Source organism: Platalea leucorodia (assembly GCF_965183815.1).
Source record: "Platalea leucorodia genome assembly, chromosome: 3".
Taxonomy (NCBI): Eukaryota; Metazoa; Chordata; class Aves; order Pelecaniformes; family Threskiornithidae; genus Platalea; species Platalea leucorodia.
The window spans coordinates 16,061,700-16,086,442 of NC_138825.1; the positions used below are offsets into that span (position 1 = coordinate 16,061,700).

A 24,743-nucleotide genomic window follows, 5' to 3' on the forward strand; every position below is an offset into this window, starting at 1 on the left:
TCACACACTGATGAGCCCAGCGTTCCTGGGTTTTGTAAGTTTGTCCAGTGTGCCCTGTCCAAGCTTACTTGTGAACAATGAAATAACTTCGTTGTTTCCAGCTGTACCAGCCAAATCATATGCTGATTGCCCTTTTGCATTCTTCTTCTTTATGCTTGCATCGCAGCTGTAAATAAAGAACAGAGTGTTTTAAGCTACTTAAATTCATTCCAAATTACTGGAATTACTGAAGTGGCTTGCAGGTAAACGTTGATGCAGAGTAACTTCAGAATTTCTGGGCGCGTCTTCCTGCAGGGACACAACTGTGAGGTAAGAGCGCCGAGCAGTATTGCCAGCTAGATCTGTGCAAGCAGGCTGCGGGTGGCCTGTAGCTGAGCCGGAGGCCCAGCTGCAGTACTTACCCTAACAGGGCTCGGATGCACTCCTCTCCCTCCGATCCGAGCAGAACTGCCTCATGGAGAGCAGTGTTGTTGTGCCTGCATAGAGGAAGGAGCGATGTACTTATTACCTAAGGAAACTGTGCTGGTACACGGAGAAGTGGTCTAGCAAATTAAACTAAGGAATATGAATAGCAGGATATAGAATACACTAGGAGTCACGGTGATTTTTTTTTTTTGTAGGCATTAGTGTGGTTTATGGTATTAAGTTGAAGTGGATGGGGGAAGGAATTGAATAGAACAGCTTTTTTCCTAGCAGAAATTATGAGAAATCTTCAAAGCTGGCAACTGAAAGAAGGACTGTGAATACTATTATCTTTGCTCAGTTGCAGGTTGTTTGTTTTTTTAAAATTTGGCTTTGAAAGGAGCTCCTCAACTACAGATTTGTGCATCAGGGGTAGGAGGTTAGTCCTCTCTAAAATTGGAGCACAAGTGCTTTTTTGGTAAAACTTCAAAAGACCTGAGGCAGAGAATCGGTGCTCACTTACGGCCCTGACTGCTGGTCAACGTCAGCACCTTTCTGCACAAGAAGGGAGATCGCTTCCGCGCGCTTGTTAAGGACAGCAACCGTGAGAGCAGGGCGGTCCTCGTCGCTGATGCAGTTTGGGTCAGCTCCCTAGAACGCACAGGAGGGGGAAGGTGAGCTGTTAAAAGCCATAAAGATTCTTCAGCTTCCACCTTGCTTTAATATTATGCCCATTTAAGTTGGCAAATGGACTTCATGCTCAAGACAGAGAAATGTTCAAATGGTGTGGTATTGTTCCTTCATGTTTCTTCTGAAAATGTCGTCTCCTAGCTCAAAGCAAGAGTAAATTTATATAACAAGAGCAGTCAAACTAGATCCCACAGTCAGGAGGCACCTTACCACACAGCAAAAAGGTAGAGCTTGCTTTTGCTATACAGAGGACTTGACCCTGAACTATAAAATGAATATGTTTTTCTTTCTGGATGGTCTTGACCAACCCAGAGGAGAATGCCTTACACACTGGCCAAATAGAAATTTGCGGAGAACTTATATAAATTTAAAATAGGCTGTTTCTTCTTTAAAATGCTCTTTCAATCTGAAAACAGTCAGTTCTATTGCAAGGATGTTGTCTCCTAAGCATAAAGTTGAAGTCACATTCCAGGCTAATATTCATGCAGTAAATGGTCAAAGAATTGGAAAGGGAAACTTCAGCAAGCAATAACTTACTTCACAGAGCAATTGTTCTACCAAGATGATTCTTCCTTTCCCATTTGGACCCAGTTCGTCCAGTAGTTGTCTGGACTCTGGCTGTGAAACACAGAAAATAGCCAGTAACATTTCACATAGTGAAAATACAAGTAGGTGGGCTGTATTCTGCCTTTGAGTAAAGGTGGAAAATGCACACAGTGGCATGAACGCAGTGTAGCTGAGCCTCAGTGTTACTAATCCATGACCCTTCTGTGGGAATGTCTTTCTGAATGTGAGCAAGTGTTGGATAACCCAGGCTAATATCTCACTACTGAGGTCTTGCTTCAGCAAATGTATCTGCAAATTATTAGCTTTACATCAATGCAGCTCTTCATGGCTGTACAAAGATCTGCTCACCACAGTAAAATTAGACATGGGCACAAGTTCTTTGCTATAGGATTGAAGTTTGAAGCTTCGAGAACTTGTGGAAGTAATTTATTTAAAAAATGAATATGTTTTGCCTCGCTAAAGTTAGTTTACTAAATCTTAAAACAACAAAGAAACAACAAAACCTAAAACCTTTTCCTTTTATTTCTTCCCAGCCTTCCACCTCCTTCCTCTCCCTTTTTGAAAGCCCAATCACTTGACCAAGCATTTTTGTCTCTGGACTCATCACAAAGCTCTATATCTTCTTCCACCTGTTGAGTTGGCTAACTGATCCAAGCTTAGATTAATGCATGTTTCCCTTTTGAAATTTTCCATGCTGTTACTGACAATCCATTTAGTAGGCAGTGCTTCCAGGATATTTGGTCTCTAGTGGAATTAAAGCCTGGCTTCTTGCATCAAGCTAGCCCTCAGTTGTGCTGACATCTCAGCTTGATGGGAAAACTGAGTTGACTTAAAAGCTCGTTGTGTAGCTCACCTTCCCCTGTCTAGTTCGCAGTCTGACTGTGCGAACAGCGGTTCTAGCACAGCCAAGGGTACGTCCTATGGAGTCAAACCAAGTAGCAAGGGGCAAGGGAAGACACTAATGCCTACCTCTGGTGTTGCTTCTGAGAAAAACCTGTAACAAAATCAGTCTGCAACAGTCTTTAGGCCTAATGCTGTGTCAGTAAAACAGAATGGGTCCAAAAATGCGAGCAACAATCTAATTAAGCTCTTAGGAGCAACAATGTTTGGTTATTTCCAGTTCTGTAATAAATGTCAGCTACCAATTTTCAAGTTTTATATTAAGCTGGACTTTTGTCCCCTTTCCCCCCCCACACCCCAATCAGTGTTAAAAGCTTTCTATTTTTACCCTTGGGTGCCCTTCTTCATGTTAGTGCTACTCTGTAGGTAGTTTTTCCTGTACTGGCAGAAGATACGTACGGGGAGCTTGTCTTCTTTTTCTGTAAGTGTTCTTGATTTTGTTCTTTTTATTTTGCCTCTCGAATGGAAAAGATTATGATCTTCTTTGCCTACCAGAAAGGGAAACAAGTGTTAATTCAAAGCAAAGTCAGTATCCTAACAAGAACTTGGGGGAGAGATCTGGAAATAATTTATCCACAAAAATATTTTATTTTGTGTTGAAATGAAAGCAATATTTATCAATTTTCTACAAGAGAAAGTGATGAAATATTTGTTGCACATCAGACTGGTTTTAACAAAAGGTTTACACTCAGGCAGACTTAAAAACTTGCTATTTTGAAATGAAGATTCAATGAAATGTGGAGTTTGGGCGTTTGAGTCTTTTTTTTTAACTAGCTGCAGCTATTCAACAGGCTTGACTCGGATTCCTTAATTGTTTTGACTATAAACCTTACAATTTTTCAATGCTCTTTAGCTCCCAAATACTTAAGGACAAGACTAGAGGACCTTGAGTAGATATGCGCATGCGTTATTTTTAAGAGACGTAATCTACCGATGTGCAGGAGGGCCGATAAGGAAATTGCGCAGCATGTGGGGACCCTTTGAGCTGGTGCTGCTGGAGTGCCTGGAATCACAGCCACATTATTGACGCTCCTGAAAACCAGCCCCTGGTGCTGTGGCTGCCACTTGCCAAGTCCCAGATTAGAAGCACAAACTGGCAGAAACCTATACGTGAATTGAAGTATGTCAAATTATACTATAGGAATTTCTGAATTCTAATGCTGACTTTACGACTAGTTGATTTAATGAAAACCGAAGTCCAATACGAGATGCCTAAAACGTTACTGACACCAATGGGAGATGCAAGTGAAGCATCTCTGAAAACTAGGTCTAGAATTAATGTATGTCATAATTTCTTATCTTTGCCAAATGTGCCAAAGCTGAAGTCCCTGGCACAGCTCAAAAGTAGAGATAATATTGACATTTATAGCTCCTGTTGTAAAAGAATATGCGAAGCATCTAAAGTTGTATCACTATAATAAAGACACTGCTGTGAGCTGTGGCTGCAGTTTACTGGCCTCTCCAGCTGTCCTCTAGGGGTGAAGCGTTCCCAGGAGCTTTTGACAGAGTCTGTACATTGCTTGAATCTCAACTCAGCCACGTTTTGAGACTCAAAGATCAACTTAAGTAGGTGCAGAATGTGCCAGTATATTCGTTTGCCTGTCTCAGTGTCTGACCTTCCAAGCACTACTTCTGTATTCTTGACTATTATATTTATGGTCTATCATAAAGATGGGGGGAAAAAAAATCTCACCCAAACTAGTCTGACTGCCATTGTGTCCACCTCCGACTTCTGTTACTGTATTCAGGTAATGCCTGCTGAACTTCACTGGTTTATTAGTATGAATATCCTGTAAAATCATCAAATGTAGGCAGTTAATCAGATTAGCATGTAATGCTGTTATAATCTTAGTAGCACAAAGCAGTGGTATTGCATATGAAAAAATATAGAGGCTTTTAATATCAGTCTCAAATTCGCACAAGACAAATTATATGTAATTGGACTCTGTTTTGAGGCAAAATAATGTAGCATTTTTTCCTAAACCTTGTTTTAGTTTTTTTTTTTATTTAAAAAAAGAAAAAAGTGAAATAACCTCACTTAATGAAATGAAGATTCTCATCCAAATAAAGTGCGTCTACCACTTGAGAGATCACATTAACTCCTCACCTGTGAAATGATGTGATACACCCTTTCAGGCACCACTTGGCAAGGTAAGCTTTTAAAGATTCTACACAAGAGATACAGTTTGAATTTTGGATCTTTGAAATGGTAGACTTCCATCTTTGAAAAGCTGGAAATGAATACGTGGGTGGTTTTTGGAACATGGTAATTCTGGAGGCAGGGATTTCAAGTGTTTGAATACAGTTAACAGGAGCTCTGGCAAACGTTATCTCCGAACTATTGAAAATTACTAAGCTTGTTTCTTAGGAGCACAATATGCAGACTGAAGAAAAGGAGGCTCTAAGGTCCAGAGCTAATGGGTGCTAGAACGATCAAACAATATCAGCTGGAAGAAGAATGTTAGTATTAATAGCAAACTAATGAAATACAAGATGATAGCAACATAACCATGAAGTCTGGCTTAATCAGATAAAGGTACCTGTTCAGCCAGCTCCAACAGAAAAAGAAAAAGATTGCTTACTCTGAAGTGATGATTTAACACCCTCTGAACAAAAGAATTTCTTGTTTAGACCTGAATTTAAAATATATCAGCATTACACTGACTGGTCTAGCGACAGCTTTAGACCAGCTGCCTAACAGCGGGCCTCATCCCCTGAACTGACCTTGTTAATAGCAAGGGCGTAATTCAATGTAATAGTGACTTCATAGTCATCCTCATGGATGGTAGCAGAATTAATCTAGAGGGAAAGAGCAGCCGTTAGTATCTCTTGCAAAAAGTACACAGAAATAGTTTTAGGAATAAGTCTTGCTGATGTTGTTTATTATGGAGCCAATACACAAAATCACACATGTGGCCTTTGCCTACTTGTGATATTGTACCAACACTTCCCATCTAACTCAGCAACAGGCAGGTGGTATTTTGAGTAACTGGAAATATCAGAATCACTGAAATGCCAAATGAATCCAAAAGATGTAATAATGCTACTTTTCATGAAAGTTCAGTCATTCTCCACCCAGATTTTGCAACTGCCTGAAAGGCTGTGTTGTCCTTAGGACTCCCTACTCCAGGAGAACTGGTTGCTGCTTTAGTTGTACCAGTCTGTAGAAGCACAGGCTGTAGTAAAACATGGGCACCACGTATCAATTCGTTGAGACAGCAGTGCTGGCAAGAAGGCTATTGAAGTTACGCATAAATAAGTGCACAGGGGATTATAAAGAAGTGGAATGCGGCTGACAGGGTTATATTGCAGCGGGTTGAGAATTTTGAGATAAGGTTAATTATATTTCTAATCGGCAGGAAAACTGAAAGAGCAGCATTAAACCCAGATAGTTGGCATCTACTTTGAATCACTTCTGTTACTTTTGGGGGCAGCGGTTTCAAGACAATAGGATGACAAAAGGCCAAGAAGCAGCAGGAATAGCCTCCTCTAGGCAATTTAATATTTTTTCAGGCATATATTTTTGAATCCTTTAGCAAAGGAAACAAGTTGCAGTGGACCTGTACTTCATCTCCATCAATATCTTTTGTATTTATACTTGTACTACAGCTTCTGAACATGTTGGTGGACCCAATAGGTTCCAAATACCTCCCAAAAGTGTGATCTGCCAAATGACAATTAGATTCCTGACCCCCAGTATTCATGAACTTTTCTGTAGTTGTTTCTGTGTGCTAAAACTGTTTTTTTTTTGACTGTATGTCACAGCAGTCAGGACAGGCTAAGAAGTAGTGAGCTTGAACTGTAACAAGGGAGACTTAGGTCAGACACTGGGAAAAAGCTTCCCAGTAGCTATGCCAGTTCAAGGAGTTCCCAGCCCTACTTCTGCCTGCATCCCACTTCCAGCTGCTCACTGCCAACCTACTTTTCTACTAGCACTGATACCCTTTTTTCACTCCAGAGCTATTTTTAGCCTGGGTCGGTCACCAATCCAGTCCACAGAACATTGCCACAAGCAGTTGTGCTGGCAGCACCTAGGAAGCAGCATGAGGGGATGCAACTCCTTAACCCAGCAGGACTGCCAAAGACAGCAATACAGTACTGCAGCTGAACAGCAAGGATAATTGAGTGCAGAAATGGGCTGCCTGGGGCAATTGTGAAATCTCCATTGTTGGTGAGTTTGAAAAGCTTCAAGGCAAGCATCTGTCAGGAACAGTTTAGGCAGAGTTGATCCTCCCTCAGGACAGGGACCAAATGATCTCTCAGTCATACCAGCCCTATCTTCTTGGACTCTTTAGGAAGAATCTCCAGTTTCCACCTTCTTGCTGTCACCCCTTTAATCATTTTAATGCAGTTTGGTGACATCCTGAAGACTACATCTCCAGTAAGAAAAGCAGTACCCTGTTCCTATCATACTGGTATAGTTTATACTAGAAGTAGACTATGTAGCCAAAGAGAATTGCTGCTATCTGCTGGTATAATCCAGCCTGGAGCAGAGGCAAGCATATCATTACATCCCATTTCTAGCAGGGCTTATTTAACTGACCAACTACACAGATGTCAGTGATCTCTTCTCTTTCTTGATTGCCTGTTGGGGGATGCTATAAAAGCAGCTGAGCAAGAGCTTTCTGGCTTCTATCGCTTCTCTTACAGCTGTGAGGTGAGAGAAGAATAGAAACTGCCACAGGAAAGAAAGCAGAAAAAAGTCTTCAGTAAAAGACTGAGCAAAAAATGAAACAACGAAACAAAACAAATTACACACACAAACAGGTCAAGGTATAACAAAAAGGGAGACATTTATTTTTCCAGTGTTTATCTAGCAGCCACAATAATCTTTTCATCAAGCTGCATAAGAAGATATTACTCACAAGCTCCTTCCTACCTTTCCCATTCGAGGTTCTCCAATAAGTGTTCTGAATTCAACGTTGTTCTGAGCATAGCTTCTAAGGTGAGCGCAGACATGATCCAGCTGTTTCCTCCAGTAACCTGATCAGAGAGAGTTAAGCAGGAGAAAAATCCCTGAAACTGTGATTAACGTTTCTTCTGCTCACGTGATAGATGATTTAAAAGATAGCATATTTTCACTGAGACAAAAAAAAAATTGAATTTTTCTTTCGAAAATTCATCTGATCAAGAAAAGGAGAAGCAAGTTATACCCTAAAAAAAGGTGAAATGCTTTCTTATCCATAGGTTATAAGTCATTCTTAGGGCACCTCTATTCACAACAAGACCATGTCTCAGAATTGTCCTTTGGAATCAAAATGGCCCCGTGTGAAGGCGAATCTCGCACTATTCCAGATCATAAAAAACCCCCCACAATATCACAACTAAGCAATTGTGCATTATTGAACTGATTTTCAGTTGATTTGAGATCACTGACAGGTTACAATAAGCCAAATCTGAAAAGTGCAGGCATAGTAACTCAACCTGTACAGCATTCTGGTCTGTGTAAATTATTCCCTAAATAAATGCCTTTCAGTTATATATGGGAGAGCATATTAAAAGCTTAAGCATTCCTGTTCTTTTGCCTGTCAGGATCTCTGGGAGAGAGTCACAATTCCTTTATGCTGATACAGGGCATGAAACATGAGGGGCTCAATGCGCCTGGATTCAAAACTCATCTTAAGCCATTTAGAGTTTTTGCAGTATTTCTAAGTATTTCCGAAGCAATGTTGTATTTTCATCAGAGAAAGAAACAAAAGGACTTGTTCTCATTCTTAAGTGATTGTTATCAGGATCTGGCTAATTTTATTTTTGAGCATAGTTATGGAAAGTACAGAGTATGATTTATTTTGTTGTAAATAAATTGTGTAGGCTTGGTAACCTTGTTTAACTTGCACAATGAAGTTGCTCTGACCTTATCCTTCCCTTCATGTTAAGTGAAGCTCAAAACAGTGAAAAGAAGCCAAGTCAGAAGAAAAGTGCTGCTCTGACTTTTACAAGAAAAGGCAAGTGCACAAGGATTTTTGTGCTTGGAGGACTCTTCCAAGATCGAACTGGCAGAAAATACGACAAACTAAAACAGCAACTCGTATTTGTTAGGTAGCTTTAAAGGAATATAAAAAGAAGGATCTCCAGAGCAACATAAATTGTTCCCTGCTATGGTCTTACATGCAAAAACTAATACAAATTGAAAATAGTAATTAAAAAATCTAAGCTAGACTACTACTTGGTGAGTGATCCCTCCAGAGAAGTTGGTATAACTAGCCTAGATCCCCAGATTTTATTTCAAAAAAATCCAGATGTCTGGGAACATATTCTTGCATGTTTGACATTTTATTATATCTAAAAGGATTTTTGGCAGCACTGATGGAATACTTGAATTCATGCTGTCAATAGTTGATTACACCTATATCCCACTAATTTACTGTTTGTTACAGTAGAAAAGGAAGGCTTCTGTCTAAATTTTACCTGGTAAATGACTTGGCTTCTGTTCAAAACACACTGAAAGTACAGCAAAAAAAGAAATACAGTACACATCAGAGGATTAGTATTTTGGTACTGCTGTTACTTCCCCCTATCCTAACTGTTTTTTTTTTTAATCTTCACAAAAGAAAAGAAGGTTAGTTAATGGCTGATAGGTCAAGAAATGAAAAACAAACAAACAAACAACTTATTTAATCACTTATATTTAAAAACTTTAATATCAAGTGTCTGATACTATTTGAATTGAAATAATGGACGTTTGGCATATATAAACAGGATTTTCCTGGGTGATAGCATATGGTCTTGTTGATACACGTAGTTTCAAGCCATATATACAGCTCAGCATCAAGGAAAGGGAACAGCATGAAAGACTTGACTGTAACAGACATTTATTGATTTATAGAATGAAATATGTTCCTCAGTCCTTGGCAGGGTCTAAAGGAGAATACATTACACAGTGCAACTTCAACAAAGTTACCTCTGCCAAATGGATGAAAATTAACATAGTTCAGAAGCAGTTCGGAATTTCTTCCCACCCTTTCCCAGTGAAAGGAGCTCTCACTCACAAGTCAAGAGCTGTACTTCTGATAGAGATATATGAATGTTCAGTGTAACTTTTTTTTTTTTCCCCAGCACTATTCCAGGCCAATCCTTTATTATCTCTGACTAAATGAAGCTCCCTGACATGTTGAGTCAAGTGGTGTATTTCCTACAGTGATGTCTAAGACAACACACCACATTTCAGAGCAAAGGAGTAGGAAAACAGATTTCCCTAGTGATAATTTAAAAAAAAAAGGTGCATCATCTGGATATTTATACACAGAGTCAAACCAGGAAATTCTAACATTCATTAGTGACTTTTTCTGCCCAATAGATAAATAACTGATAACAGCCTGAGGGGTTGACCCTCTGATTGTAGAAAAGAGCTCGAGATGGGAAAGCAGATCAAAACAAGTAACCATGGTTTGATGCTGTAGTGATTTAGAATTAACTTATTCTCTGGACTGCCCTGTGAGATTAAAGACAATTTTGCAAATTCGGCCATTTATTACGTCCCTAATTAATACTGGTGGACTGTCTTCAAGGGTTTGGGATCTGGAAAGCTGAAGTTGGAGTTTTCCCAGAATAGTAAAACTAAAATCTCTAAAAATTGCAGACTTTTTAATGACAGCAAACAGTCAAGTGATTCCACAAAGAGCTAGCTGACCAAACCAGGAACTGTGAAACAAAATCATTTGTAGTACTGATACAGCAGTCTGTGCATGGACGGTCTCTGCAATGAGCGATGTAGATGTACTGATACCTTTGCGGGGCTGGAAGATGGGGCCTACAAGAGCTCTCAAGGTTTCTACCAACCCTATTTTTTGTAATCCTGTTAATACCTTTCTCTAGTTTAGTTTCCTTTGCTTCCGAAGCTTCTATAATTTATTCCACAACAGCACCCCAAACAAGTTCTTCACGTAGACAAGCCTCATCATATTTTTTAAGAGCTACGATCCCCTGTGTCTCAGAGTTTTGTTTAACAATACTCCCAGCAGGCACTACCGCAGTACTAACTGAGCTTTACATTGCAGGGGGTGGGGAGATGGGGTGGCTGTTCACTGGTTTCCAAGTCAAATATAGGACACCTGCCCCTGATCTTGTAGGATCTGAGGAAATCAAACTACTAGCAAATTAGTAAGGCTGCACAGGGGTCAGTAACCATAATTTTTATATTGCTGATAGGCTTTCTTTTAGCTATTGATGGAGATCAGTGATCTGAATTCTAAGGCACTTCATTTACAAGTGACTGGTGGGAAGAGAGACTTGTAAAGATGTACATCAGTGTCCTACTGATGCCACATTCCACAGACTATAATTTTTTTCAAGAAAAAGCAAGGTCATACATTGCAGCTTTGTTTAGAAAACATAAAATCAAACCTCCTAACCTTTTCCAGGACTAATGGCTGTCAGGAGAGGCTTATGATCGCTCATCTTTTCCAGCTTTTCTTTTTGTGAAATCAGCTCAAGCTCCTTCTTTTCCAACAGTTTGCTAGATGGGTAGAAAAGTCCAATAGTTTGGGTTCCTTTATCTTCTCTTTCTTTTAGTTCTGCCCTTGATTTGGGCAAAGAAATAGGAAGAGGCTGCCAGGCAGCTTGAGCTTGAAATCGTTTAGCCTGTGTAAGTAATATAATTAGATATCATTAAATGGCTTACAAGCAGAAATTAACTAGAACAGTATACAAAATTGTAAAGGAATGAAAAAGCTGGTGGGAAGAATCAATAACAATTCTTGATTTTATTTACCAGTCTGTAACAATGAAGCAACTTATCACAAATATTCAAGCAAAAGCAAAACTCTTCATGATTGCCAGCAGAATGATATGTACGATTTTGTAGGACAAAAGCTGGCCTTGCTAAGTATTATGGTCTTTCTTAAAACAGAGTTTTCAAAGCACTGTTACATATGCATGGAAGAATGCCTTGTATCAGCAGGACACAAATAATTCACAAGTAATAAGATAAAAGTACTTAAAGAGCTAAGACTTTTGAAAAGCTGACTGTTTCTCACTTTCCTATTTAGAATAAGGCTGGATTAAAGCCTTTGGCTAAGGCTACTTTTTGGCAGAAAGCAGTTCTCAGAATAAACATAACCTCGGTTTTGCCCTCAGCATGCTCACAGACCACAACATTGCCTCAAAGAGGAAATGAATGGAGTTGTGCCGATCTGTACCCACACTGGACTAGCCTTTTAGCTCTGTTCAAGCCCGGCTTTGTAATACTGCGTGTCGTACCTCAGAAAATCCCAGTGAGTCCCCAGCATCCGTGAGACTGCCGTTCTGAGAAGCCACCCTTGATGGGGGCTCTATGTAAACACCACAGGACCCACAGAAGCGAGCGTATGGACGGTTGCTTGTACCACACTTGACGCAAGTAAAGTAGGATGGAGGAGGTCCAGGCTGGAAAGTTGAATGAAACACTTGTCACTACAGCAAGATATGATGCATGGTTCAGGAAAGATAAAAGCAGTGGCATGAATTAAAAGGAAGTAAGGTAGCACTACCTAAAGCTATTAGATTAGAAATATTCACCAGGATACCACACTGCTAACACACAGGCAGATGCAAGACAGTAAATCTTCAGCTATCTCAGCACTGTGCTATGGAGGCAAACATTTTTTTCAGACAGATCTAGCATTTTGGTATGTTATTTTTTTAATGTACGCTTTTGAAAATATTTCTTTTCTTTGGCAAAGCCCTGTCATTACTAGTGTGTGCTCCGATATTGAATATTGACTGCAATTCTTTCCTGTTCAATTCTAACACTTCCCCCACCACCCCAAGTCCCCTGGTACGGTACAGGACCAATGGTTATGTATGCATGTAGGGGAGTGTTTAAAATTTTATGTAGACTCAGCTCACAGAAAAAAAAAAAAATTCTCCCCAAGTGTGGTCTTAGCTTGAAACACTATACTTATAAAAGTATATGCCAGAGGAAATCGTTTACATTGATTGTACCATGCAAAAGCTCTACCAAGCAGCAGCTAAGAGAAAGTACTTGTCTTCAGTGAAGTTAATGAGGACTTCAGCCAAAAAAATTGCATGCAGCATCTCATCTCTGGTGATTACCTGTATAGGTGATCATAGCCCAGAGTAGATATGGGAAAACTTGCATTAGGTTAGCCTACACTTTAACCTTTGATGGATAAGTTACTTTGGCAGAGTACATAGCTATTGCATCTCAACTGATGCAATGAGCTGATGCTTATTGACCCATGGTAATTTGTTCACATCTCTAAACCCTTAAGTCACTGACTGACGTGGGGTCAGGATGTCACCTAAGCCTTTAACTTTTCTTTATATATAATCCTATATGCTCTAAGCAAGTATTTTGATAATAATAAGCTGTGTACTAACTGACAAGAGTTTTGCAAAGACAAGTTTGAAATTGCTGCAGGTCACAGATGAGTAAAACCAGATTTGTCAACACAAACACCGAGAGCACGTGCCTTGGCTCCACACCAGTCACAGAAACGGGCATCGCGTTGGTTAACACGATTGCATTTTGAGCACGAAACTGTTTTCCTTTGCTGGCTGGGATAAAGCAGGGGGGTGTCTCCTCCAAACATGGGCTAATAAAACAAAAAAAGCATTAGGGAGAAAATACTTCCTATGAAGAAAGTTTCACAAGCTAAATAAGGTGAAAGAGGAAAGCAAGCTACTTTGATAACATAAAGTAATATTCAGCCTAAAAGAATTATTTCAACTTAGAATAAGCAACAGACTGACTTGGATCTAACCTGTAGGGTTTTTTTATTACAAAACCACAGTAAAATGTGGCATTAATTAATTTTTAAATATTTTTAGCAGAACTGAGTGCAAAAAAAAAAATTTCCTTATCAATCATGTCCTCTTACACTGACTATTTATTAATATGGCCCCATGTATAAATACACTTAAAGTTAAGAGGGAGGTTTCTCTGCTGATAAACTTATATTTTCAAATTCAGAACACAAAAGCTATTTTTCTTTGTACCTTTCTTTGTAGTAGTATGGCAGGGAGAGTGTGTTCAGACAATGAGTTTTCTCTCAGTTTGATATTTGCTACGTAAATATTTTGCTGCACTCTTACCTCATACAAGTTATATATTACCTACCTTTCCTGCTACAATTAACTTGTATGGGTATGCAAAAGAAAACAGATTTTTCAGCTGAAACTTCTAGAGGTTGATTATAGATCCTAGTTAGGACAAATAGGTCTTAAAATGTTTTGTTAGGTTTTGCCTCAGGGCTTATGCAGTTTATTTTCTCTACAAGTCAGGAATATGGATAAGGAACAGAACCTGAGGAAAATTATTTTGATTACAGACACCACAACAGCACGTAAGCAAACAGGAGATAGCCCTATTTTCATCTATGGCCTGCATTGCAATTTGAGTGATGTAACTTGGGGGTTCATTTGGAAGATAAAATTTACAAGAGCACAAGTCTAAACACATTTAAAATCTAAATTATTTAATAACTATTAATAGTAACATCAGCATTATTACTAATTATTATTTATTCAGGAATTACTATTGTTATCACTAATTAATCAGTATTATTAGTGACATTTCTGATTATTATTAATAATAATTCAGTAAGCATTTGACTTTATCTCTTAGCTACTACAGGTCTCACCATTCAAGTCATATGTCTAACTACATATGCAGCCACATATTAATATCTACATTCAGTGAAGCAGTTAAACATATGTTCATCTTAGGTGAGTACAGATTCCTGCTGAAATTCACTTTGAAATGACACATCAGTGGCTATACAAGAGACCTTTGCCTCTAGCTATTGACAGTATTAGAACTTAGGATGTTGCCAATATAATCAGAAGATTTTAACTTGCAAATCATTATTCTTCTCTCATTTCTGTATTTCTCATAACCTGGAGAAGTGAAATGTACCATAAGGTTTTCATACAAGACTTTTCTCTTCAGAAGTGAAAGTAAAATTCTTCTAAGGAACCAAATGAGAATGCTAAATGGGGAGTTGAAACAGACAGCAATATTAGGGGGAACATTTACTGTTGCTTTTCTCACCTCTGTGCAGAGTCTCAGCCAAATACAAGCATAGTAGCTGTATGCACATAGAGGAAGCAGCAAATGGAGACAAGAAAAATAATGTAACAGAATATTTTATTTTCACAAAATAATTGAAATTAACAAGGATGATCTTCCTGGTGTATATACTCAAGTTTTCTATTGCAATTTAAAATAACCTGAACACAAACAAGACTCCCTTGGAGCCAAGACTACCCGTTTTCTCAGAGCCTTCTGAGCTTTCACAGCGGCATTTGCAATCCTGACCTCCACAGGAGAAACGTGAAGGTATACATACACTTATGTTTAGCTGGACATTTGTGATGGAGCATCTGTAGGAGTACTGGGCTTGAATATGGCATGGGGGAGGGATTCTCTGCTTTTGTAACATAGGCACACAGGGATATGACTTCAGTTTTCCAAAGAAAAAGAATGTTATGCTTTGATTTGGTTAACTCTAGTGTGATTGATGCAAGCCTTACCATCTCTATTTCAGGCAGTTTGCTTTCACAAGTCACACAGTGTTTATGGTGAAGAGGATTTCCTGTGCCACACGCCTGACAAATTACTTTACCCTTTTAAATAGAGAAAGAATATATTTTACATTCGAAAACTGTGACCAACAATAAGAAGAAGAGGACTTGATCTTACAAAGTGCTGTGGTTATTCAGCCCTGCAGATAGAAGAGATCCTTCAAGTCTGTGCTGTGGGCTTCAGACTTTAGTTAGGCCATATTACTTGGTCGTCATAAATCTACATATCTTGGTGACAATTTTTTTTAAACTATGGTACAGTTCCCTCATGGGATCCAGCATCAATACCTCCAGATCTTTTTATGTATTAGTGTCAGTTTGCTTAGTCACTGCACTCGCACAAAACAGATAGTCCTGTATCTGCAAGGAATAATAATAATAATAATAATAATACCACCACCACCATGAGGGTGACCTGAAAGACCTTAGCACAGTCACTATCAACAAGTGAGATTCCACCAGGGCTAAGAATAATGAGTCTGATATTTTGATTGTTGGCACCAATTAGTTCAGGTTTGTCTTTGCACCTACGTGAAGGTTATCATAAGACATCAAATTTGGGCCAATGTGTATAACCTACTTTGACATCAAGCTGATAACTGCTTCAGATTATGAATCTCCTTTGTTATCTGATAGTCCTCAGTCAATAGTTTCCTTTCAGCATCCTTCTTTTTCCAAAAACGTTCCCTTGCAATTAGCACAGAACCACAGAATGGCTGAGGTTGGAAGGGACCTCTGGAGGTCCAACCCCACCCTGCTCTAGCAGGACCATCCAGAACAGATGGTTTTTTAATATCTCCAAGGATGGAGACTCCACAACTTCCCTAGGCTAGACAGTCCCAGCTCTCTCAGTCTTTCCACCAGATGCTCCAGTTCCTTAATCATCTTAGCATCTCTTTGTTGGGCTCTCTCTAGTATGTCCATGTCTCTCTTGTACTGGGGAGCCCAGAACTGGACACTGTACTGGAGACACAGCCTCACTAGTGCTGAGTAGAGGGGAAGGATCACCTCCCTTTACCTGTTGGCACCACACTTCCGAAATGCAGCCCAAGATATCATTAGACCTTTTCAAGCAGATCCCTGAAGAGGCCAAAGTCTGCTCTCCTAAAGTCCAGGGCATGACCTTGCTTTTTGCCCCTGCTCCTTCCCCTCAGGGTCCTGAACTCCACCATCTCATGGTCATTGCAGCCAAGGCCGTCTTTGACCTTCATATCCCCCAGAAGCCCTTCCTTCTCTGTAAGCATGAGACCCAGCAGAGCACCCTTCCTCACTGGCTCCTCTATCACTTGTATCAAGCAGTTGTCATCAATGCTTTCCAGGAACCTCTGGATTGCTTATGCCCTGCAGCATTGTTCCTCCAGCAGATATCGGGGTGCGTAAAGTCCCCCATGAGGACCAGGACTTGCAAAAATGGTTCTGCTTCTAGCTGTCTGCAAAAGGCCTCATCCACTGTTCTTCCTGGTCAGGTGGTCTACAGCATGAGAGCCATCCCTCCATGTCCCTGTGGTCCCATCAAGATCATAGCCCTGCAACTGCACACAGATCTCTAATTCCTTGAGCTTGCTCCCCATACTGCCTGTGTTAGTGTACAGGCGCTTCAGAGAGGGACCCCAGCATGCTGATTTCACAGAAAGGGTCTGGGGGGGGGGGTTTCCCCATCATGCTGCCTGTCCTGGTTTCAGCTGGGATGGAGTTGATTTTTTTCTTCCTAGTAGCTGGTATAGTGCTGTGTTTTGGATTTAGGATGAGAATAATGTTGATAACACACTGATGTTTTAGTTCTTGCTAAGTAGTGCTTACACCAGTCAAGGACTTTTCGGCTTCCCATGCTCTGCCAGGTGCACAAGACGCTGGGAGGGAGCACAGCCAGAACAGATGACCCAAATTGGCCAAAGGGCTATTCCATACCATATGACGTCATGCTCAGTATATAAACTGAGGGGAGTTGGCCGGGGGGCAGCGATTGCTGCTCAGGGATGGGCTGGGCATAGATCGGCGGGTGGTGAGCAATTGTGTCGTGTATCACTTGCTTTGTATATTATTATTGTATATTATTATTATTATTATTATTATTATTATTATTACTACCATTCTCTTTCATTTTACTTCAATTATTAAACTGTTCTTATCTCAACCTACGAGTTTTCTGACTTTCACCCTTCCAATTCTCTCCCCCATTCCACTGGGGTGGGGGGAGTGAGCGAACAGCTGTGTGGTGCTTAGTTGCCCGCTGGGGTTAAACCACGACACTGCTGTATAGGCACTTCCTTGCTTACATGCAAATCCTTGAGGCGACCTCACTTAAGCCCTGTTCTGTTGATTAAGTGTTCCCGTTCGTCCACATCACCCAGACTCTTTGCTTGTCAGTCCTGTCCATCACTCCCTCACAGGGCTGCTGGTAACCCTCCCTCCCCTGTAATTTCTCATTTAAAACTCTTCTTACCAGCCTGGCTCTCCTGCTGGCAAAGATACCTTTGCCCTGTCAGGTGGATCCCATCTCTCCTAAGGAGCTGTTGAGCCTCAAACAGGTTCCCGCTATCACAAAAACCAAAACGCTGTTGCTGATGCCAGCTCTGCAACTAATTGTAGACACGCAGTATCAGTCCTCTCCTCCTCACATCCTTTCCCCTGACCGGGTGGATCGAGGAGGGCCCCTCCTTGGGTCCCCATACCCCTGCGTAGGGAGTATTTTGTGGGGCAAATTTTGTCTGGTTAAGATCACCAGCACTTTTGGATCACTGATCAAGACTGCGCTCTAACATTTTGGGCATACACCCGCTGCCCCAGTCCTGTCAGCTCATCTGTACTAAACACTTAAATCAAATGAGGTAAGCAGAGTAATGAGGACATATTTAATAAACTTAAAATGCTTAGTAATACTAAGGCTGTAAATCATAGAATCATAGAATATCTCTCTACTGAACACAAGTGCGTACATTCCTGTCATTCAGACTGCTACATCATGTGCTCTTCAGCATGCCTTCCTGAGCTTATCTGGTTTACCTTTAATGATTATTTCTATTCAAGGTGTTTTTAATCCTACTAACTCTTAAAGCTGTCGTAATGTAATTACACAAACCCAAGTCGGATCAAAATATTTGTAACGAAGTCATCTGTTAGAAAAATGCATGCCAGGAGGTAAATTGCTATTTTGTTATATTTATTCTTAAGTACCTTTACGCAGTTGTTGGTTTGGGGCTGCAGCTGTGGAGCTATTGGCGACTCACATACAATGCAAGTGGGTGTATTCATTGGCACAAGATGCCTGCATTCAAGACATGGTGCCATCTGAAGAAAAAGCCACATCACATCATGTTAAGGACCATAATGAGATCATCAAGGTTACAATGAGATTTTCAGTATTTTCCTGGTTAGAGTCTACATCAGCAGTAAAGTCACTGGAAACATAGCAACTGACAGCAACAGATGCTGATATTGATCCCAAAAGATCAAAGGCTACTGAGAAAATATGAAGACAACTGGAAAGAGAATGCTTCACTGACTACTAAAAATATGCCAGAAGGGTACTAAGTTAATTTTCAGTAAATTTAAAATGCTACTGTAAAATGTGTGCAGGTAGTTCAAATCCTCCTAATTATGAACCTAATCTAAAGAGGTGCTGAATATTCTCATTCATCACTTGAAACTACTGCATCACCCCAGACAAGACAACTTTCTGACGATACAGGAAAAAAAAAGACACCATTGCCTTGTTAGATCAGGTTATTATCTCTTGGGAAGAGCTTAGAGAAGATAGTTACAGGCATCACTGTAAAAACTCGGTGCTCTTACATATGCCCACACATGACACTGTTTAAGGTTTCAAGCATATTAGATGGATCTTCTACAGCCATGACATAAGCACTAGTTACTAACTAAGTAACTGCACTAGCTAGCACTGGAATAAGATGCATATGGAGGTCCTGAAGATGTGGTGGTGGTTGTTGCAGGATGAGGAGGAATCTGAATTTGGTGATGTTTCCTGGCACAAGTAAATAAAACACAATTTACTTTTTCATTGTTATCCTTATTAAAATATATGGCACTTGAAGCAATCTATGGTAAATTTTGCCCATCATTTAAGAATTACATAGGGTCCACTGCTAAAGGTATTGACCAAAATAAAACAATCACAACAGAGCTTCCCAAATGGAAGTGTGGCTAAATAATGGTTTTGCTAGCATTGAATGTGTAATTTGCTGAGGAAGTTGGTTTCTCCAAAGAGGATTTGTTGATTGTTATGATGTTTTGCTGACCTGCGCTCCTTCAGGGGGTGGGAAGCGATGTACTGGCACAGGTGGGATAGGAGATCCACATTCCTGACAGAAGTGAGCCAAGGGGTCAGACAGGCGAGGTGCAGAACAGTGTGCACATCTGAAAATAAGAGCAAACTGGCTGAGCTTGTTTTGGTACGTACTGCTGCATAATAATGATTAATCTGGAACCTGTTGTGACAGGACTTGGGCCACTGGTTTCTCAGCTGTAGTTTCCAAGCTATGGTTGTCCACCAGACCATGCCCCAGCGTCCATGATATGAGGTTCTGAACTCTAAACAGCTTTGCAAGGTAGAAAGCTCTCTGGCTGCTATGGGGTTTCATTCTTCCTTCCTCAGCATGTGAGGTAAACAAGTCTCCTGACACGCAATCTGTATCAGGCCTCCCTGCTACAACATGGAGAACCACTGATGTAGATCACATAACCTTTTCAATGTTGACAAGCACTAATGTTCTGTGAGACTACTCCAGTGAGCAGTTTTCACCTACAGCAATGACGGCTGTAATCTAATCTGAAAAGACAGCTTTTCTCTGATCCTACAGGTGTAAGGATTTTTTTTTAAAGGATGATAATATAGTTGATAACAGTGTATGGTGAGATGTAAATAAAACTATATGTAAGAGAAAGAATTTTCAAAGCCCTGCCTAGATCACATTCTCCAGTTATGAGCCAGTGTCTGTCTTTGCTTTCCTCATTTTTATAGAGCCCCACAGTATTATCAACTTCATTGCAAAAGGCAATTGCTCAGTTACTTTCTAAGGACAAATATGTTAAAAGGAGAAGTCACTTACTTGAGGAAATCTGTTTCCCTCTGGATCCTTGCCACCCGTGTGCTTGCTAAGCTTTTCCGGCTAGTCACCGCAGAAGAACTAGCAAACTGAAATAAAGGTAATTCTTTAGCCCCAGTAAGCGAATACTTGCAAAATGCATATAAGAGTAGCAAAATCAGCTAAAGATGTTATTTGAGACAAACTGCACTGAAATGCATTGCTTCAAGGAACACCTACTACACTTGATTCCCCCATTAGCTACATTAAGGACCCACAGATTCTTCCAATAAAAATAAATCAATGTCTTGCTACTTACTTCCAAGACAGCATTACTGAATAGTAAGTTTTAAATATCAACTTGCCAACCTATAGCAATAATTATTTGCTAATTGACGCTTCAGTAATGTACTAGAAGAGAATTAGTAGAAATGCAGGCATCATTAATTTGCTTTGCCTGGTTTTGTCCTTACTGATAACTGTGCACTGCTTTGGGCGTTCCTATTCCACTGTGTCATTACCAGTAAATTTAAATTAGTACTATATAATACAGCCAAAGGCATTAATTTCTGAGAGATTATATGAGAATGATCACAAATATTCTCATCTTTATTTTTTTAGAGTGCAGTTCTGATAACAGCCTTTTATAGTTTTCCTCAACACCCCTTTGCTTACCTGTAACGACTCTATTGGTGGTGCTGAGATGGATTCCTCCCTGTACTCTGTTGTTTCCAAATGACTGGCAAGGAGCTGTGGTCCTTGCAGGGATCTGTGAGCAGTCTTCCTTTCTGTTTCCAAGTCTAAAATTGCAATCCTGTTATTCCACTGTCATTGACTTCATGCAGTTAACATATATCATAACGTGAATATTACATAGTTGCATTTTAAATTCCAATAGCTAAGCATATTTAAAAATGTATTTGACATCCAGATTTTGGGTTCAAATAAACTGCATGGAATTACAGGAAATTAAGCTAGAAGAAACCTCATTCCTCTCTGAAAGAGCTTACTTTTGTATTTTTCGTTTACGGTTTTCTTCCTTCCTGCATGCTCAAAGAAACCCCAGCTCCTAAGACTAAATTAATGAGTAAACATTAATATGATTCCCTGCTCTTAAACAGTGCCATTGCCGTTACCATGGAATAACAGGCTTCATCTGTAGAGAAAATCTGGGTCAAGCTTTCATTTCTGCTTTGTGTACTTATTTTGGAATCTTACTGCAAGCAAACATCAGTACAGAACTCTGTAAAGGATTTGCAATCCCATCAGTTTAACAGCATTTTCTGGCACAAAGGGAAATACAGACTGGGCCTTGTTATGTTGCTCAGAAATTAATGACTTTTTAGTATGTTTTAAGAGGTAATGTGATATGTATGGAAGTTAATTTTTGTTCTCTATTTGCAGTGTTGAGCAACTGAAATTGGAATTCCCAGAGGATGTTCTGTCTTCTGAGATGGTTTTGAAATAATTACCCATATTTTACCAATGATACAAGAGAAAAACATTATACTGCCTATTTTCAGCTAAGACAGAAGTCTATTTCAGTCTGATGAAGTAATACTATACCTTGAAAATCTTGGGGTGCTTCACTCCAGGCAGGCTTGATTTCCACATTCACTGCATTCTTCTTTAGTTTTGTAGTAAACATCCCACCTTCCCTCTCCTAAAAAGTAATTCCATTTGAATTCCAAATGAAACATTTGTGTTTGCTCTAATCCTGTCTTGCTATCATTATTTGTTATGATTTTAAAAGTAGATGCTTATTTTCAATGCAAGCATTTGAAAATCTTAAATGATAAATGTATTTTAAAAATATTTGACCTGAACTGGTAATGAAAGACCAGGGAAAAAGAAAAAAAAATTGTCCCCTTGAAATGTTAGTATTACAAAAAGGACTGAGGCAGCAAAGATGAGCAAACAGAGGTAATAAAATATATAAAAAGTATAGGCAATCGAGTTTTAATCTCTAAGTAATACCATACACACACCATTTTATATTCAGACAAGGAGTTAAATTTGCTAAAACTTGCCTGTGTGGCGATATCTTTTAGGAAATTCTTGTCATTGTCTTCAACAGAGAAGAGGATGTTTGGTTGCTTGTACTCTACCAGAAATACCTTTGTTACAACTGTACTCTCCCTGGAGTCCCTGAAAATCAATGTTCATAAAGCTATATCCATGCCACAAACCCATGTGCAGCAAAAAGTAAATCACTGATGAAGATGGCTCGTTTGCTGGTACATCTCTTCCAAGCTTGCGAGTCATTATTTCAGTTAATAAGTATAATCCTGGGCAATACTCCCAGTAACTACTGCCTTGTTTTGTTCTTTTTAAAATTTATTTTCAGTTTAAAATGTGCAGACTAAGAAGTTACTAATAAAACGTATGAATACCTTAATGCCTCAACATCTTCTGCATGTAAAACTCTTGATACTCCTGTATGTGCTTTCTGGGGTAACTACTGTTTGCCAGCATCACAGAAAACAGAGGAGAGCAAGACTTTTCTTCCATTCATAACAACATATTCATTTTCCCAGTCAAGCAGCAGGTAGCATCCCATTCATTTGGTGTAACAGCTGTCATGCTCTACCATTTATTAAATTACAGCAGTAACATTAAGATGGCTGTAAATGACCAAACCATTCATTTAGGATTTATTGTCGTTCTAGAGCATCTATTTAGCCCACCTGAAAATGTCTTAATAAAAACACACTGGGAACAAGCGTTAATCCAGGTAGTGATATCAGAAAATACACATGGGCCTAGGTTTGTGTTGTTATATTCCAGTGCAGACACAAGCAAAGGCTACCTGCGGGTGCTAATAGCAGGGAACAGCAAGCACAAATCCCTAACTGGAGTGGAAGCTTCTGCTCCCTTGGAAATAAAAGACAATACAACAGGGTACAGACAGAGAATGCACGTGTCCCCTCTCTGTCCCTAAGCATGAAGTTAGTTTGGAGAAACTCAGTGGCTGTGCAGCAAAATCCAGTTTTCTTTCTGTGTATTGTATTTTTACTTTACCTTTGTACTTTACCCCTGTACTAACATTGTACTTAAGCTGTGAGGTTTAGCATTCTGTGCTCCTTCAGGAGAAATGAAGCAGACTCCTGGGAAGACCAACTTCTATAAATCTGCTGAATCACGGGGTGACCCCAGAAAACACCATACTCGTTCCTCTGGCATTTTTTATGATCACGCTCAAAAGGATGAGCTCTAAGTATAGTATGTTATTTTCTCAGCCTCTACGAATCATTGGCCTACATCCATAGCCCAGGAGATAAACATCCGAGAGATAATCCATCCGTGCAAACACTTAATGGATAAAAAGTGTTACAAGAAAGTGAGGTCAGTGCAACCCATGAAGATCACTTAGATTGCAAACTGGCTGGGGAAAGGGGCGTCTCTCATTTGCAAGGTATGGAGTGCTTTACACAGCATGGCTCCAAGCCATGACTGGGATATCTGTCCCTTGTCAAAATACGACTAAAATAAAACAGGATACCTACTTTGTAACTGCCAGTGCCTTGACCATTATTTTCCCAACTGGTAATACGATAGGACCCTTATACTTAAAAGTGTTATGCTCTCCATAGCCCGGTTTCCTAATGAGTTCTGGTTTACTTCCATCTAAAGTGTAATAAATGGAGGCCTCAGGTGTATCTGAAAGACACAGAGAAAGTAATTAGACAAACTGTATTCAATCTGTGAAAAACAAGCTGTAAGCTTCAAAGTACTCACTACTGTGCTTGATTTTTCTCACATAAACAAAATAAAGCAGTTCCATAAATGATTGAATGTTTGGGACCAAAGCTGTTTCTCCCATGAAAACTTAGTTACTCAACAAACGTAACTTCATTATAAGCAGTATTTCTCATCATAAAGTAGCTGTGCAATGGTTTTGTATGAAAACATTGCAGCAGCTTGTCTGTTCTAATGACAGGAAAAATATTTTCTCCCGTGGTGAAAGGCGGCATTTCAAAAATTGTAAGGAAAACCTTTGGGGTGAGCCTGGCACATGATACTTTCAGGCACTGGTTTTGCAGTCAAAGCGAAATGCAACAGCTTAAGAGCTTGATCTTGGAAGCACTTAAGACTGCTAACATATATGACATAACTCATGGCAGTGATATTGTTTGAATGCATAAAATTAAGTGCAAGTATATTTGGTGTATCAAAACTTGTTGGTTAATTTTATAAGTTCCTTAAGGAAGTGGGCACTCATAAAATCATAATTAAAGGCAAACAAAAGTATAGAGGCTAAAAGTTTCAAATGAACATATAAGAAAAGGTTTTACATAGAGTTAAAGCTCTTATTCATACCTGATTTTATTTCTATGAGAGTATTTGTGTCTATTTCATGTTTAGCCTTCCCTGGAGGAGGAATTCGAAGTGGTATGACCTGAGGAACTGAGACAGAGCCAGCTGTCATTTTTCTCAGGAGTGATCTTTAAAAAAGAAAAACAAAAAGGCAGACAGTAATTTTTCTAAACAGAAGAATGCACTGAGAAATACAGTCTTTTAATGTGATTCCTTGTCTTCGTTTCTCTTAAAAGAGAGAACACCAGATTCTTTAAACCATTAGTTCTCATTAATGTTTGCATGATCTTCACATTGAAA

General features: G+C 39.6%; 1 protein-coding gene across 1 annotated transcript; it reads right to left on the reverse strand.

Annotated features, from left to right (window-relative positions):
• On the reverse strand, positions 1-24,567 carry DZANK1 (double zinc ribbon and ankyrin repeat domains 1; the record flags this gene model as incomplete). The annotated part of the gene is made up of 20 exons (XM_082307335.1): positions 24,447-24,567; positions 23,633-23,786; positions 22,157-22,274; positions 21,693-21,789; positions 20,802-20,926; positions 20,151-20,236; positions 19,341-19,458; positions 18,259-18,372; positions 15,034-15,126; positions 12,972-13,094; positions 11,758-11,922; positions 10,911-11,139; positions 7,439-7,542; positions 5,284-5,358; positions 4,253-4,349; positions 2,959-3,047; positions 1,630-1,710; positions 926-1,053; positions 402-476; positions 1-166 (listed from the first exon to the last, which is right to left on the reverse strand). Exons 1-20 carry the CDS (start codon positions 24,553-24,555, stop codon positions 1-3), a joined length of 2,346 nt encoding a protein of 781 aa, XP_082163461.1. The 5' UTR covers positions 24,556-24,567.
• Positions 24,568-24,743: the final 176 nt, after the last annotated feature.